The sequence below is a fragment of the Sceloporus undulatus genome, chromosome 3 (genome assembly GCF_019175285.1).
Source record: "Sceloporus undulatus isolate JIND9_A2432 ecotype Alabama chromosome 3, SceUnd_v1.1, whole genome shotgun sequence".
Taxonomy (NCBI): Eukaryota; Metazoa; Chordata; class Lepidosauria; order Squamata; family Phrynosomatidae; genus Sceloporus; species Sceloporus undulatus.
This window is the reverse complement of record NC_056524.1, coordinates 200,396,685-200,415,404: the sequence shown is the minus strand read 5'-3', so window position 1 is coordinate 200,415,404 and position 18,720 is coordinate 200,396,685. Positions and strand designations below refer to the sequence as shown.

The 18,720-nt window shown below is 36.9% G+C and overlaps 1 protein-coding gene across 2 annotated transcripts in view; it reads left to right on the top strand.

The window, feature by feature from the left end:
• Nucleotides 1-18,720, top strand: part of ATRNL1 (attractin like 1) — a 693,411-nt gene that overhangs the window by 111,832 nt on the left and 562,859 nt on the right. For both annotated transcript variants that reach the window (XM_042457618.1, XM_042457619.1), the window contains exons 7-8: nucleotides 645-732; nucleotides 7,833-8,088. In XM_042457618.1, coding sequence (XP_042313552.1) covers nucleotides 645-732; nucleotides 7,833-8,088 — 344 coding nt within the window. The remainder of the gene's footprint in view (nucleotides 1-644; nucleotides 733-7,832; nucleotides 8,089-18,720) is intronic.

Below are 18,720 nucleotides of genomic sequence, written 5' to 3'. Positions count from 1 at the left end.
GTAGGCTTCGGGTGGCCAGGGAGGCAAAGTGCCATTGTCCCCAATGGTGGCATGGCCATGCGACCACTCCACCATTGAGGTCAATAGGACTTGATCTTCCACGGATTTTGGCATCTGAGGGGGGACCCAGAACAGATCCCCTCTCTGGATACTGAGGGCTGACTGTAAAAGCTTCCCAACATTTTGGAAGAAGAGGTTGATGTGAGAATCCCATTCCATGAACATAACTTAATTCAAGGAAATTTCAGTGTAAGCCTAATATCCTTGGCCCATCTGGACTTATTGAAGGCAAGACTAGCATGATAGGCCCATTTATCCTAATTAGACATCAGACTCACAGTGGTATTCAGCTGGAAATGTTTCCTCTATGTATTCAAAGGGTAAATTGGCAGATAAAATGTGATTTAAATGGTTTTTAGATTCATATACTTTTAAATGGTTACTTGGTGCATTTCCCTAGCAAAAAGGGGTCAACAAAATGTCTAAATATTCAACTAGCTATTGAGATGCTAATTGAACTGTAAACAAAGTAGAATCCTCACAGTTTGTTATGGATACAGTGCATAAACAGAAGAAATGTTTGCTCAAACACACAAACCCAGGACACTCTTCCAGCTAACAAACTTGTAATTTTGTCTTTTTAGCTATAATTTGGAAAGCAGCATCTGGAATGTGGTACCTGTTTCAAAAGGGCCCCTTCAGAGATATGGACACACTATTGCTTTATATCAGGTTTGGCTTCTTTAGGTTAATATTTAATTTTGCAAATTTCTGTTTTACTACTGTATTGTATTGTGGGATTCTGGTAGCCATGCTTTCTAACCCAATTCCTTCAACTGCTAAGCATAATAACATGTCTGACTTGATTCAATTTGAGTTGAAGCACTCTTACACTTGAATTTTATAGAATACTATACTGCCTTCATTACTGACAATAGCTTATGTTCATTGTTTCATTGCAGACCTTGAGAACCAATTAAAGACATTTTTATTTTTCTATTTGTGTATCATAACTATACAATGAGGAGCCCAAAAGATGTTACAAAAGGTGCTCTTTAAATGATAGTATTTTTAATGCATTCTGAGAACATACAATTTGGGCTAACTTTATTTTAGTCACTCACCTAGGCAAGGTATTGGTTGCCATTTTTATTTTATGTTTTTTTTATTTAAATATTGCATAATTCTGGTTCCCTGAACCAGAATTATGCAATATTTCCTAAAAGTTGGCAAAAAGAAAGTTAGTTGAAATACTGTAAAATGCATGGAATAGAAAGCAACACTACATGAGCAGTAGTCCATTCATGCAATGTGATTTTTCTTCCCTCTGCAGCCCCTTGCAAACTCCCAGAACTTTGTTCCAGAATTTCTCCCATCCATTTATATCTGATTTGGATGATGCACAGGGGGGCTGCAGGTAGAGGCTGAATTCACTCCTCACTTGGTTCTACTGACTGAAGTAGTTCTGTTAACAAAAGACTGTACGGATATTACCTATGGACAACAATTATTTCACAATTATAGAGAAGATTTTACTTTTTAAATATTCACACTTGTACAGTTGCTTCCCCCCCCCCCTGCAATAAAACAGTATAATGTAATGTACTGGGAGTTAGGGATAGAGGATAGTTTGAAAAACAAATGATGTGATCCTATATTCTCATTAACAGTAACAAATATCTATTGCTAATAAGGAGGTCAGAGACTGACTTTGATCTATAGATCTGTTTGTACTACAGACATTCTTACACTGTTGCATGCAAGGAACTCCATCTCTGAAAAGATGCCCAGTACTGTCAGCTTTGGCAGTGGTGATAATCTTCTGGAAAGGGTTGTCTAGATTCATTTTGTCATTCCCTTCCTGCAGGTAAATTAGTATTGCTAAAATTGAAAGAACCAACTATCGCTTCATTTTAGAAAGTGTAGAGGAATATTATGCATGTGCCATTGGGCATTGGAGCTAAGCTTTCTAGATTCATGAACTTTTTGACACACACACACACATCATCTTCTCTGTGTAGTCTATATGTGAATTAGCATTTGGATAGTGGATATAGATACACTCACCGTAATCTTCATTTTTGTAATTTTTGTGACACGTAAATTTAATAGTTCTGTTCCTGTACTGAACATTTTGGAGAAACCTACAGCTGAATCCTGCAATTCTAACAGGAGCTGCACCCACTACTCCTTATGCATAATGGATGGACCTCCTGACTTCCTTTCAGTTTCTTCTTTTCGACTGCAGCTGCAGGAGCAAATTGGGACTCCTGGGTCCATGAGGACTTCACTCTACCCTGATTTATCTCAGCCCTTTTCTTTATATTTTTTCACTCAACCTCTATTGAGCTATACTTCCTTATTCACTCTGTGATTCTTTCCAATATCTTAATTTTTTTTTAATTTTCTCCTCACTTGTGGGTTTCTGGGCCTATGACACTGAAACAAGTCCCTCATAGAATCATAGTTGGAAGAGACCACAAGGCCATCAGGTCCAGTTCCTTCCATGCAGGAAGACACAATCAAAGCTCCCCGACAGATGGCCATCCAATCTCTCTTTAAACACCCTCAAAGAAGGAGATTGCACCACTCTCTGAGGCAGTGCATTCCACTGTCCAACAGCATTTACTGTCAGGAAGCTCTTCCTGATGTTGAGCTGGAATTTCTTTTTCTGTAGTTTGAATCCATTCCTCTGATTCCTATTCTGTGGAGCTACAGAAAACAAACTTGCTCCATTCTCAGTATGGCATGCTTTCAAATATTTGAACAGGGCTATCATCTCACCTCTTAACTGTCTCTGGTTTCTCATGGTTTCAAAACTTTCTCATGGTTTCAAAGATTTTTTAAAAGAAATTTGTTGACTGTGGAAGAAAGAGTTGGAGAAGTTCATTTTAATCACCTAAAAAGCACTTAAAAAGCAAACCAACAGCACTTCTCTTATGTTTGTACTGGATCCCAGAAGGATATACTTAATCACATACAGACACACATGATTAAGTGAAGCCTTTTGAGATGAGAGAATATTTATTTATTTATTTATTCATTCAGATACAGGGCAAAGTTGTATTCTCACTGTATGGAACAAAGACATCTTTTACAAGCTGATCCACTACATTTCTAAATGGAAATACTTGGTAGATTCTTCCCCTTAAGAAAACAGCAAAATATGAGTCAAGCACTGTGGCTTGGCTGAAACAAACATGTGTGTCTGTGTGTATGTGTATACACACATATACACATATATAGAGACAGACTGAGAGAGAGAGAGAGAGAAATAACTTTCTAGAGAATGCAAAGAAAAATCACAAGGCTGTAGGAGGATAAAAGTAAGGCGATGATTTATAAAATACTTTCAACTTGTGGTTCTAACCTGAAGAGTTCAATTTAATTGTTCTGGTTTATGTTATAACTGATACGCAAGAATAACTGATCTTCATAATTGACAGTTCAATGAAAAACTGAGGATATAATGCTGAAACAACTGTCACACAAAAACATTTATTTTACTTAGAGTTTCCTGCTTGGTGCTTGGAGATTCAGAGTATTACTTCTTGTCATCTGTTATTCATCAACACAAGGTCCACTGAGCACAGTGGAAGGAAGAGAAAATTATCTAATTGATAATTTTGTCTCCCTCTTTTAATTTGATGTCTCTATAGAGTTTCCACACAATGATTCTGAGTGTCACTGACATTCTGCAAAACTTAAACTGTTTTTCCTAAGGAAATTGTTTGAGGAAAGTAAGTGATAACAATGGTAGGATTACTTCTTAGGAGGCGCTTAGCCTAATAATGTTTTTACAGATTTAGTTAATTTACTTATAGATAATTAAAAAAATGGAAAGCAGATCTGAAGTGCTTTCAGTTGTAATCCTCATAGGATATTTAAACAGTAATTGTGTCTATAATAAAAGGAAATGATTAAATTTGTACTTAATTACTGTGTTGTAATCTAGATGGAGGGTTTGGTGTATATGGAAAGTGGAGTAGTTAAAAAGAATGTAATGGGAACAAGATAATTATATGATAATCTATAATGATAGTCTTTGTGTGGTGGCATAGTATAGATAGAAAGATTTAGTGGTAGTGGTAATGCTGATCTTAACTGATGGATCTGATTTGGAATGTTCATTGAAAGATGAAGTCTCCTTTAGAAAGCTCATGGCAGCCTGTGGTTATGAAATTAACTAAATATTCATTTTATTTGAAAACATTTTATAGGTTTGGATAGAAAGGCTTATTACACTGAGGATTTGAAAACTCAGTGGAAAGACATACAGTACCTTGATATAGAATAGACTAAAGGACAGGTTGATTGGAAGCCATGGCCACATAGACACTTAAAACTATGGAATTGTCCTTTATAAGCCAATGATCTATGCTTGTGTTTCATGTTTGAAGCAGAAATATTTCCCTACTTTTCACTCTAAGATTAATTTATTTATAGACATTAGAAATTGAACCTCAGACTTTCTATATGCAAACCATATGCTCTAGATTATAGTAGACCATAGATTTAAAAACCAGGGAGGCACCTGAAGGAGGAAAGAGGAACGAGTAAAAGAGCAGAAAACTTCATAGAATGAAAGGATGGGATAACTTGAATGGTCTTGGCAAGAAGTGAGTGATAGGTAGGACGGCTGTAAAAAGTTGAGATAACTTTTGAAGTTCAGACATTCATCGCAACAGCCTTTCCTTAAGGAGACACCATAATGCAGATAGCTTTGTTGAGGCATACCAGTAACTTAGTTCTAGTAGTTTCATCTCTAGTAGGAGTAGGTTTTCTTGGATTCATTCCAAATTACTTTACATTACAACAGAATTTGTTGTTGGGGAAAAAAATCCCTCTCCAAATGGGAAGGGCACCACAAGTAATGTGAAGATGGCAGCTAAATTCAAAGGAAACAGGGAAGTTTGAACAAGGTGGCAAGATGATACTATTGTCCCTGCTTATTTATCTTGTGAGCCTAGCTTTACTATACCTCTGGTCAGAATTGCTAAAAGGAATAAAAGACTAACTTGATAACTGAAAAATAGGTACTTGAGGAAAGTGCATATGTTGGAGGAATGATTGAAAAAAAGGAGTTGTTAAGCAGAATGACATGGGTTCAGGACAGGCTTGCAGAAAGCAAGAGTACAAGCTCGAAACCTACAGGATACACAGAGTTATAACAACTTCTTTATTATAATTTCTTGCATTTTTGAGTTGTGATGAAAGGGAAGTCATCTAAGGTATGCCTTTTGGTTTCACTGCAATACATTAACAAAAAGAAACATACTTCATAAACTCTCAAAATTCTCAACATGATGGACCCTAGTCAACATTTACACATGAGAGTTAACCCTAGGGACTATTCTGTTGAAGATTAGGTAATCTTCTTTCATTTCTCTCCTTTCCTACTCCAAGGTGGATTTCCTGAAACAATATTTTTTTTCTTTTTTACCTTATAAGAGCATCCTGAGTATTCTTTCCTATTTCTGCCACAAGCTCATATTGCATTGGCTTTGCTGCCCTCTGCTTGATACAGATATCAGAGTCCTACAACAATGCTAAGGGGGTAGTGTGTATGTGAGTGCATGTGTGAGAGAGGAAGGGGTGAATTTCTCTGATTGCCAGAGATGTAGGACTTTATTGCACAACCCTTTGTCTCACCATGATTGCATTAATGAAAGGGAATGCATACATACTGGTTTGGGAGCACTCCCTATTACACATCTTGTCAGTAGTATGACTGGGCCATTGCTGGTCCTGCACACTCTCTTCCTCGCTCATTCTTAACCCCATCCTCCTGCCCTGTGCTCTTCTGAGCATGCCTTTCATTTGCGTGTGTGTGTTTGTTTTTTAATGCAATTCTAAAGATATTCAAATGTTATTTAACAATAAAAAAGAAAGGAAACAAACAAACAAAATGGGCTTTTTCAGAATAGCAAAGAGGGAGGAGGAGACATTGGCACCATGTGACTGCCCAATCCCAAAAGTGCCATGAGAGTAACTTCTTGCACTCGAGGACTAATTCTATGCCTGTGTGATTATGAGCTTATTGATTGGTTTTCTCTGCCAATTACAAAGTGTGCTGTCACCAAATTGGTTTTAGTCTTGTTAAAAGTTTAATTCTATTTAAATGTATTAATATTCATTATTACTTTTTGTATTTCAGTAATTGTAATTACCTTTTTTTAAAAAACAATGTTGTTTCTCGGATCCAAGGAATTGGTTGAAATAAATTCAGATCATGGCTTTACAAAGTTAAAAGCCAAACGTGCAAGATTATAAATGTTGCAATTCATGTTCAGAGTCACTTACCACACTGTACCTTGATGGTGTTCTTGGCTCTCCAGGCTTTGGAACACCTTTAGTTGGTGTGGCTGTGTATCCTGTAAAATGGGTTTTTGGATGGTCAAATCAGAAGCTTATAGTTATGAGGATAGAGTTATGTCATCATAGTTACATCTGATGATAAAGGATCTCAACCGTTGTTGTTTATGATGATGATTTAATTTAGAATTTAGCACTTTTTTTGTTCCAACACAGTGAATATAAATTTCAGTTGTTAGATTTTATCTGAGATTAATGATCCAATAACATTTTGGCATTAGATATTTGATTGTTATTTTTATAAGGTATATATCTTGCTTTTTTAAAAAAATGAATGTACAAACCAATTGTGCACAAACAATCCAGTCCTTTGGTTATATCAGTTGTGTACTCAGCAGTAAGCCCACTGAGTTCAGTGGGGCTTATTCCAAAGTAAGTTGGTTTTGGTATGCAGCCCAAATGTCTGCTTTTATCATTTTGAAATGTATCATAGATGTGATTTACAATTTATTCCTTCAATGATAAAGTATATAAAGTAGTTTTTCCTGCAGACAGTGAAGACAGACATGGTTGGAGGGATACTGCTTTAGGATTCATCTATAAATAAAGTTCTTTGTTTTGGATGGTAGGATTGCTATGTCAGGAAAAAACTAAGCATATCATGCAGTTTTTATTAATTCAGAAACTGCTTTGCAAATAAGTTAACATCAGCTTTCCAAGTATTATTTTAAATGTGTTCAACAGGAAACTTGTGAGGAATTAGGTTTTATAAAGAAAGAAAGCACAGCAGAATAGGAAATAGAATGTGGAAGATATAGCCATCATGAATGGTTTCAGAAATGCAATAAATTTGTCAGAAAGCTCAGTGGACAAAAAAATGACAGAAATGCTTTTATGGAGAGAAGTGGAGGACTACCTTACAGTGAGATTTGTGACTGCTAAAGGGCCTGAAAAAATCTGATGAATTGCATTATTTTTGTGAATTGCTTTATTTTATCATGATGTACTTATCTGTTGGCAGCATGGAGCCAGAATAGGTAGAAATAAGTTCAGTACAGGAGATATGAAAACTGTAAGAGTAACAGTGGATTTATTTAGGGTGGGGCAGCTAGTGGATCCACCACTATGGGAGTGGGCAATCTTCTCCTGATTTTACGGTTTCCCCTTCCGTAGCGGTTCAGAGTTGATCAGCAGCTTTACTTGTGTTGAAGCTATAAGGGATAGGTACCAGTACCACCAGAGCTGCTATTAATCTTGGACCAACTATGAGAGGAACAGTGACGAAATCGCCAGGACCTGGTTTAAGAATAAACATTGAACTATATCCATTGTCTGTATAAAATCTGTTCCAGATGATGAAATATGCTATTGATCATTATGATCCATAGGCCAGTGTCACTGCCATTTAGTAAAGACTATCAGTATCACAGTTTCAGAATTTACCATGCTTTTCTGTTTTCTACTCTACTTGAATTGTTTACTAATTTCATTTTTGGTTCTGTCCCCCTTTGATACAGGATGACATTTACATGTATGGAGGCAAAATTGAAACAAATACCGGGAATGTCACTGATGAATTATGGATTTTCAACATACCTAGTCAGACATGGAGTACGAAGATTCCAGCAGTACTTGTTCACGGCCAGCAATATGCTGTTGAGGGTCACTCTGCACACATAGTGGAGCTGGATAGCAGGGATGTTGTCATGGTTGTGATTTTTGGTTACTCCGTAATATATGGTTACACCAGCACAGTGCAAGAGTACTATATCAGTAAGTTCATTTTCTAGAAATCTAAATGTATGTGAGAAAAGAGAACTGAGACATAGGAATCAAATAACATGAATCCCTTTTTTTAAAGTCAAAGGCTTTCACAGCCAGCATCCATAGTTTTTGTGGTGTTTTTGGGCTATGAGGCCGTGTTCTAGAAGAGTTTAATCCTGACGTTTCACCAGCAGCTGTGGCTGGTATCTTCAGAAAATGCTGGCATGAAAGAGAGTGGGGTATATATTCTGTTCCTCTCAACCATTTCCTCTCAACTAAAAGCATAAATACTCCACTCTTTTCCATGCCAGCATTTTCTGAAGATGCCAGCCATAGCTGCTGGCAAAATGTCAGAAATAAACTCTTTTAGAAAATGGCTTCATAGCCTGAAAAACCCACAAAAAACTATGAATCCCCTTTATTAGCATAATCAGCTGTTTTCCAATCTAGTTTTTAATTGTGGAACAGGCGAATAAGGAGCTTACCTTATCTACTCATGTACAAGTTGATCTCATGTATAAGGCAAGGGAAGTTTTAAGGCCCAAATCATGGATTTTGATATGACTTATGGATAAGTCTAGAGTAAAACCTAGGTACATACAACAAAGGATGTAAAGGGAAAAACCATACTTTCCCTCTCCTTCTCCTTCTCTGGACCTCTCCTGACAACATAGTACCGCTGGTGCTGGTGGAGAAGGTTTTAATATTGGATTGAAAAGGTAGGTTTCTGGAGGGAAATGGGGTGTTTGGTGGGGAGAGAAGGTTTTAGCATCAGGTTGAAAAGGGAATCACCTCTCTGTCTGTCTGTCTGTCTGTCTGTCTGTCTGTCTGTCTCTCTCTCTCTCTCTCTCTCTCACACACATACATACCTGCCTGGGCAGCTCTTTCAGAAATCACTGCCAAGGCACACACTAGTACTGTATTGTCCAGTATACAAATCGACCCAGGATTTGACTTAGTCAAGTACGGTGGACCCTCGATTTATGTGGGGGATCCATTCCAGACCCCCACCTCACACAAAAGAAATACCACGGGATCTCAAGTCCCATTGTTTTCAATGGTGGTGCTCTCCTGTGTACTGCCCTGTATGCACACTATTCATTTAATGGAGGCTTGCCATCTGTGTGACATCAAGTCCACGTATGGTGAGGCTGCATATGGCACGGATGCACTGTATATACGGTATATTCTCTAGTGAAGTGCCATAAGCTATTTCTTTATTAAGGGCATACATAGCCTTCTGGGATTTTGATGCGATTGTAATTTTTAAAATTATATAAAGAGAATATAATTTAATGAAACTCATGGAGATTATCATATGGTATTTAACAGGTCACCGAGAAATGCAGAGAGAGGGAATCAAAGGGAGCTATACACCCAGGGTCATTCAGAGAGTAAACACTCATACACCCATGGGAAATGGTTTCCTAAGTAAAGTCATCAATTCAAATATCTTGTTTCATAAAAACCCATTTTGGGAGAAAACCAGAATATAAAGTCAATAAATAAATACAAAAAAACCATTAATAAGCCCAGAGTGTGTGGCTGGCACTGCTGACATTTAAATACTTGCCCTGCACCTAAAAAGGTCACATTGCCAAAACACCAATGGCAGTTGATGAAAAAGTCAGGTCCTGATACTGAAATTGCCCAATCCATAATGGGAAATTGTTGGTTTGTGAAAAAAAAGACAAGACTCGATGTCTACCCCTTTTCCTTTGGAGAATGCTTAAGCATTTATCATGATCAGTTTTAATGTCATTGCCAATTAGTGTTTGAAGTAGTCATCTATATTACTATTAAAAAAAATAAACAAAAATTAAGTCACTGTGTAATTTTTAACTCTGCAGTTTCACTAGAGTCCAGCAGGATGCACTCCAGTATCACCTTGCTCACTTATGACGACAAAGAAAGCAGTGTTCAATAGCTGGTTGTTTCCTTCTACAAAGATTTTGAGTTGGAGTAGCATATTGCAATATATTGTTTTGTAGTAGGAACGTAAACAATATAGCTATTAAATAATGAAGTCACATTTCCTAAATAATAACAATGTAAAGAATTGTGCTTATGGTATTAATGTTTTGAGTTATTCATCTGATTTAAAACCTATATACAAGAAGCTTTAAGAGTGTATTGCTGTGTACAACACATTCATGAAAGAATAATTAGTAATTCATTTTTTAAGTAAATAGTGTCTGGATAGCAGCCAGTGTACTTGTAATTGTAACTCCTGTTAAGGCATGTTTTTAAAGTAATTTAATGGGCTAAAACTCTTGCAGTTGTTTGTTTCTGAGCCTAATTCTTTCCTTTTTCTGGGTAGCCATTATAACTGCTGCTGCAAGACCTGTGAATGTTAGAATTTATAATGAACAATGACTACATCATCAATAACAACTATAAGCTACACAGTTTCTTTTTATGCTGAGAAAATAATGTTACATGAGATAAAGAAAGGCTACTCTAGTCCTGAAATAGTTTGGAAGGGCCCAAAAACATGACAAAGTTTTAGCTTTTAGGGGCCCTGGGGATGCATCTTACCTACATTTTCCCAACTGTGATGTAAATGGAAAAATAAAAGGAAAGAGAGATGTCATAATAACTTGCAGTAAAACTGCATTGTTAAGTAATTATGAATATGCTGAACTATATTTCTAAAATATGGTAAAATATGAATTATTATGAATTAAAATTGAAAGTAGTATGTACTTGGAAAAACTCTAAGCAAAACTGAAATAAGATATATGCTTGGCTAAAGATGGGTTTTCTGATTCACTCAACAACCAAAATTTCATTGTTTATTGACTAGTTTATTACTGGGGTACAGATGAAGTGCAGGACTTGTTTCCCTTTTATGACTTTCCTCAAAATGTTAAAGATATATTAAGTAGAACACTGGTAAAACAGATTCTATTCCAAAGCACATTTTCATACACTTTACTTCATAGCTTTAAGCTATGAGTGGTGGCTAAATAAATTTTGCACAGTTAGCAGATGTTATGATTCTCAGTTAATCTTAACTGTGTGTGTTTCTATACAATGATAATATTATCAAATATTAATAAGAAATTTACATTGGAGACCACATTTTGCTATTACAAGAATTTTAGCCAAGAATTCTTTTATTACAAGTGTCATTGGATATTTATATATGTATGGCTTTTAAAAACAAACAAACAAAGCTTAATTTTTCAGGATTCGGTTGCCTCTATGTAGTTCATTTTCTGAAGCTGATAATCCTTATGTTTCATTTCACCTCCACACCTTCTCTCCATTCCAGCCAAATACATTTTGTAATAAACTTGCCTGAATTCCCAGGCAGCATTTATCTACAGACCTGCAGCTGTAGGATCATGTTTAAACTATAAAATCCCAGATGGTGACTAACTGAATACAGTCTGGTTTTTGAAATTCTGGAACAGAGAAAGCAGATCAGGAGAGTCTTAATGGTAATGGATGTTGTTACTAAAAAAGAACAGTTTGATCTTATTCAGAAAGAAAAGAATGCATGTTTCTCTCTTGTATTCTGTCATGACTAAGGCTGAATCTGCACTGCAGAAGTAATCCAGATTGATGCCACCTTAACTGCCATGGCTCAATGCTATGGAACTCTGGTATTTTTAGTTTTGTGAGATATTTAGCTGCCTCTGTCAGAGAGCTCTGGTGCCACAATGAACTACAATTTCCAAAATTCCATAGTATTGAGCCATGGCAGTTTTGCTAACATATTAAATAATTATGCAACACTTTATCCTAATATAGTCATAAGGGTGACATGTGTGAACCTGTCCTTACTTCTGTCTTGGCTTTTAATGCAAGGATTTTAAAAGATCCATTCTCACGGTTGTCTTTCAATACTTATTTTGTAATCTGAATTGGAATAACCTGACTCAAATTTTCAGTTTGCTTATGCACTGCATGTTCCACATCTTGCTAATTTTGAAACTTTTCCTGAACTCTTACTGGGCACCTTTTGCACTTTACAGACACTATTACCTTCTCCTGATGATTATTAACAGTTACAGAGTCCAAGACATCAAATTACTATGAACTTGTGCAAACTGATTGTCTTGCATGAGTGTTATAGTTTGCTCAGCTCTTCCAATTATATTTTGATAATACCTATTTTGAATTTAAATAGCTAAATTTGAACAGGATTTTCTAAAAAGAATATTATTATACAATCATTATCATTTTGCCTTGCACTTTCTTGGTCTTGTTGTGCACCTTCAAGTTGTTTACAACTTATGGCGACCCTAAGGCAACCTTCTCACTGGGTTTTCTTGGCAGAATTTGTTCAGAAAGGATTTGCCTTTGCTTTCCTCTGAGGCTGAGAGCATGTGACTTGCTCAAAATCACCCAGTGGGTTTCCATGGCTGAGTGGGGATACGAACTCTGGTCTCCCAGTGGTACTAGTCAAATACTCAGACCACTAAACCATACTGGCTCTTTCCTGTAGTACTCTCTACTATATTGTAAAAAGCCTTTGGGGAGAAGTGGTTGAGAAGAAGAGGGTTGCCAGAAAGGAACTTCTAAATTTAATTATCATTACATTTCCCCTACATATTTTCCCCTAGAGCTTTTTGGCAAAATCTCAGTGGAGGTCAAAGGAAGTGCACATTACTTTATCTCATAGAAAAAAAGCAAGCAAGCAGGCTCTGCTTAGAGCCAAAAATGCTCTTAGGTTTTTTTTTTTAAAAGATAAAAAAAACCCCAACAACCCTGAAGGAACTTCACATGGTTTTGAGAGCAGACGCCAGTCTGCAGCTAATCCAGACAAGTCATTCCAGTGGAGACTTTATTCAGAAGTTTTCTAAGATACAAAGGCACTGCCTTGCTCTACCTAAAGCAAAGTAATGTTATTATATTCTCCTTGAGACTCACATTGAGATTCTTGGAGAGTTTATGAGGTACTCCTAAACTATAGCAAAATAAATTTCCCTGTGGACTAGTCCAGAAAAGCTTTATGGTCAAAGTTAGTAAAAGCACCCACAGAATTCCTCTCCAGAGATTTATATATTCCTCACCAAAGCTATAATTTTCATAATAGGAAAGGGCAAAAGGAAGCTGTTTGGCTCCAGTACGATGCCCTGAGGTGGTAATAGTGGATGAAGAACAAAAACATAGTTCCGAGCTTTCATATTGCATCAATCTTACTAAAAAAAATGGCAAACTTCTACTCATGGTTTATTGGATTTGAAACAGAAACAACAACAACAAATAATATTATTTATAGCCCACCTTTTCCCAGCCTGTGACTCAAGGTGCCTTGCAAGAGGTAAAACTAGCTTCTAAAATCTTGCATGTTGTGTGAAAAGACATATAATTTGTAGGAGACAGGTGTCATCAATAGTGGTGAATGAGAAAGAGGAAAAGGGATGGTGTCACCAATAGTGATTTATTACAGTAAGTATATTAAATAGAAAATGCATTCCTCACCATGAAGTAGAAATGAATGCTCAGAGTATGCATGTTCAAATGTAGCTTATTTATATGCATTTTTTTAAAAGGCACTTCAAGAATATTAACTTTAATATTAATTTAAAAGTACCATTTCTAAATTCCAAATCTTCTACAGATTATTATCTATACAATCTTCTGGAAGTGCTTCACTCTAATTCAGTGATTTCCAAACTTTAGTGCCTAAGTGTTTTGCACTTCAACGCCCAAAAGCACTAGCCAAGTTGGCCAGCAGCCAGGAATTCTATAAACTGAAGTCCAAAATATTTCTAAAAACTTTCCATTCCTTTAAGATCCATTGTCTTTTCCAGGCTGGTGCCTTATATCACAATAGAAGTACAGTCGCCCCTCCATTGGAGTCCACATCCCTTGTCCGTTTGCAGACAGCAAATAGGGGGGACAAAATGAGACATAGGCCCACAGGTGCCCCCCAGGTGCACACCACCATTCAAGCCAATGGGGCTTGAATATTGGTGATTTGTCATTTTTGCAAGGGGTGTTCTGAAACAAAAACAGAGGGGCGAATGTAATTTTAATCCTACATAGTTCTCTGTTTCTTCTGTTTTTTCATCATGAACACTGAAAAAGTTAACTGAAAAAGAATAAGAAATTTATTTGTGTCTGGTTATGCTTTCTTCCATATTTGAGTGATCATCCTAGACATTATAGAAATTCTTGATGACAGTGTTTCCTATCTATAAAATGGATTAATAATTTAATTGTTTTAATAGATTAATAGTTTCAATAGTTTTAATAGATTAATAGATGAACATTTTTCCATAATTTCATATTTTATACTTTAATAATTTGCTGCAAATGTGGTAGAATTCAAAAATGTAATAATAATAATAATGATAATAATAATTTATTTCTATTTCCTGTCTCTCCCAATGGATTGAGGCGGGGTCACAACAGAGCCATGTTAATCTGTAAAATCAGTACGTGAAGAAGTCGAAGGCTTTCATGGCTGGCGTCCATAGTTTTTGTGGGATTTTCAGGTTATGTGGCCATGTTCTAGAAGAGTTTCTTCCTGACGTTTCACCAGCATCTGTGGCTGGCATCTTCAGAGAAACACACACACACACACACACACACACACACACACACACTGTGTGAGCCTGGGAATGCAGGAGGAAATACACATGCAAATACACATGCAAATCACTATACCCAACTTTTTCCAGGCAAGCATTCTCTGAAGATGTCAGCCACAGATGCTGGCAAAACGTCAGGAAGAAACTCTTCTAGAACATGGCCACATAGCCTGAAAAACCCACAAAAAACTATAGTACGTGAAGAGATCTTGTAGCACCTTCGAGACTAACTGAAAGAAATTGGCAGCATGAGTTTTCGTAGGCTTAAGTCTACTTCCTCAGATGCATTTGGTGCATTTACTTCCACAAGATACATCTAAGGAAGTAGACTTATGTCTATGAAAGCTCATTCTGCGAACTTTCTTTCAGTCTCAGAGGTGCTGCAAATGTATGGTTCTGAGATGTGGCTTTACAGCTGCAGTGCTCAAGTAGCTGACATTTAATTGATTCATGCATTTGTAAAGGAGGTGGACATGATGATCCCTTTCAACTCTATTAATCTATGATTCTATGAATTCTGCCTTTGAAATTGTGCCTTTGAAATCTGGAGTGTAGATTGATCATGGATTTTCTGTATTTGTAACATGAAAAATTTGCACACATGCAGGAACAGTATACTGTAATTTAGACAGTTCATCATTGTAATCATCCTGTACTTCAGCGCATGGACTCTTAAAAGCAGATTCTGTGTTGAAGATATGGGGTTCAGCTTGAGTTTGAAGTCCTGATAAATTGATTACTAAATTCAGAATGTTGTCAGTGCTGTATTTCATATCTTTGCAAACTTTTTGATGAATTGCATCTTTCTAAATTGTCTCAGTTTTTTTGCTTCTTTTGAATCCATTATTTTATAGAAAAGCAAAGCAGCTTTACTACTTTTTCATAAATTAACATTTGTTTAGAATTCAAAGGCATGGCTGGGTTACTATGGAACATTTGTTTGTGTTAATTCTCTTTGATCCTATACACTGTTAAGTATTCTGTTTCACAGAGGAACATCAATACTTATTTTAAATGAATAAATCACTTTTGTACTTATGTATCATTATAATATTTTGATCTCTTCCAAATCATAGTCTGATTTTAGAAATTAGGTTCAAGCACAAAAAGGCTGCAGGTGTTTAATTCAATTGCTTGGTACATGTTAATATTGCCTCAGAGGGCATAGGTAGTTGTTATAGTCAGTGGAGAATTAACAATCCTGTTCTTCATCATGCTAATGCTGTGCCAGGGGGCATTTGCAAGGCAAAACTAGCAAAGATAGAAGGGGTAGTCTATCCATGTGACAATTCTTCCTAGGAAGTACCTCTCTTCTTACCCTACTCTCCTTCTGTTGAGCCTTTCCTCTGTTCGTTTCGATTGTATTGGAGGATAAATCTGGAGGAAAAATAGGAGGAAAGAAATCCTTAGAAACTGATAAGAAAACAATTTCTTCAGGGTAGCACTTCTTTCACAGAATTCCTCCTTCCATATGATTTTAATGCCATCTCATGGCATAAGCTTACAAGCAGAGATTCAGATAGACTAATGGAGGCTCCTTTAGGAGCAACATGTTTTTGCCCACCTGCTGGTATAACTGTCTGAAGCAATGAAGTTAACCAAGTCCGTACCTGACTTAAAGACAAATACTCTGAGCCAAATAATAGTAAAACATGTCATGCTTTCCTTATGCAATCAGAATTACTTCTAAAGCAAATTGACCAATACTGGAGTTTCCTTTGACATCTATTTCTTATGTACTTTAGTCAGGGTTTTTCTGCTCCTGTGTATCTGGATTCAGTGCTAGGTTCTGGATTTCTTCACTGGAGAACACTCAGATCAGGGGCACATTTAGCATTGTAATCCTGGCCACCTTTTTTATGGGAGGTGTGTGTCAGCTTCTGAAACGGCTAAATTATTTATCAAAACTGTTCAATTGTCAAACTTGCCTTACTTTTCATATTCAACTGAAAATGAGCCAACTATGGTTATGAGTTTAATGGATGAAAACATTTCACCTCTCTTTAGACTAGAGTAGATTTATGAAAATGACAGTAGAAATGGTGGATATGCAGTACTTGATACTATTCGATAAGGGCGAATGGGGCAGTCTGTGACCTTTTGTTTTGCAGTTAATACTTGAAAGGCCCAATTACTTAAATAATACTTTAGTTAAGCAGTTTGAGCATTGGACTAAGACTTTAGAGACCACAGTTTGATGCCCTGCACAACCATGGAAACCCATGGGGTGATCTTGGGTGAGCCACACGCTTTCAGCCCCAGAAAGCCCAATGATAGATTAGTCTTAGGGCTGCCGTAGGTCGGAAACAATGTGAAGGCATACAATGATAAGCACTTACAAAAGCTGTAGATTTCTAGAACATCTGGAAAACTGTCAAAATCTTTATCAAATAGTGATGCTTTAAAAATATTTTTAAAGAAATAAATTAAACTAGATATAAAGTAAACTGTATATAGTATTTTTTTCTAATTTGAAATTTGACAAATGTTAATTTACTTCTCCTTCCATACCAAGCAAAACTACCAAAGTATCTCATGACGTAGAAAAATATGTAACTACAGCATTGCAGATGTTACCTTGCTCCAAAAAAATGTTTAATTTTAGGCTATCATATTTACTATGCATAACATTATCTTTAGTAAACTATAAAACATTATAGTAGACCTATTAGTTTTATATTGCTCAGGTCCAGGCTATTTAGCAGACTTGTATCTCCCTGTAGAAGCCAGCCCAGGCTCTGAGACCTTCAGGAGAGGCCCTTCTCTCAGTCCCACCCCCATCACAAGCATGGTTGGTGGGGACATGAGAAAAGGCCTTATTGGTGGCTGCCTCTAGTCTGTGGAACTGCCTTCCCATGGAGACCAGAATGGCCCCCTCTTTGTTGTCCTTCTGCTGGCAGGCTAAGACCTTGTTCAGACAGGTTTTTAAAACAGAAAGTTTTAAAATAATGTCTTTAAATAATGTGTTGTATTATTTTAAAGCGTTTTAGGCTCAAAACAGGTGGGCCAAAAGCACTGACGTCGGGCTAATCCGGGGTGTGATGTTCAGATTATGCACACCCCCGGATTCAGCCAAAGCCATGCCATGGCCTCATAAGGCGGCCCAAACCCAGCAGCAAAAGGACTGCAAAAAATCTCTTCTTCTCGACGGTCTGTTGCAGAAGGATTTTTGTTCAGAAGGATATGAATTGTTCAGAAGGATTTTTTCTTTTGTCTTTGTCTCCCTCTGAGGCTGAGGGAATGTGACTTGCTCAATGTCACCCAGTGGGTTTCTATGACCAGATGAGAATTCAGAACCTGGTCTCCAGCGTCAGTCCAATATTTAAACCACTTCACCACCCTGGCTCTGATAAAAGCTAAAAGTTCACATTGTACAAAAATTCAAATATAATTAACTAAGCATCGTTTTCAGTGCAATTTTAAAAAAGAAAAGCAACAAATATAGACAATGCAGTACATTATTAAAGGCCCTTTCCCCATGAACAAAAAATTCTCAAAGGCTGCTGGAAAAATCCATTTCTTCTTTTGCCTACAGAAGGATAGCAAGGACTGCTCTAGTTAAGCCTATCTAGGGAGGGTATTCCAGACTCTAGGAGCAACCATTGAGAAGGCCTTTTCCTGTATTGCCACCAGATGTACTGTGAAGGTGGTGGAATAAAGAGAAAAACCTCCCTAGATGATCTTAGAAAACAAGAGGACTCATGTAGGAGAATACAGTTCTTCTGATAACCTAGACCAGAGCAGTACAGTGGTGCCTCGGGTTACGAAAGTAATTCGTTCCGCGGCCGCTTTCGTAACCCGAAAAGCCTTCGTAAGCCGAATTGCCATAGGCGCTAATGGGGAAAAGCCGCGTTTCGTGCGAAAAAGCCGAAAAAAGCACCAAAAATTTTCTTCGTAACCCGAAAAAACATTCGTAACCCGGAACAATGATTTCCAATGGGATTTTTTCGTATCCCGAAAATTTCGTAACCTGGGTATTTCGTATCCCGAGGTACCACTGTATAGGACTTTGTACGCAAAGGGATCTCGAAGCACCTTTGAGATTAACAGAGAGAAATAAAGAAGTTGGTAGGATAAATTTTTGTAGATT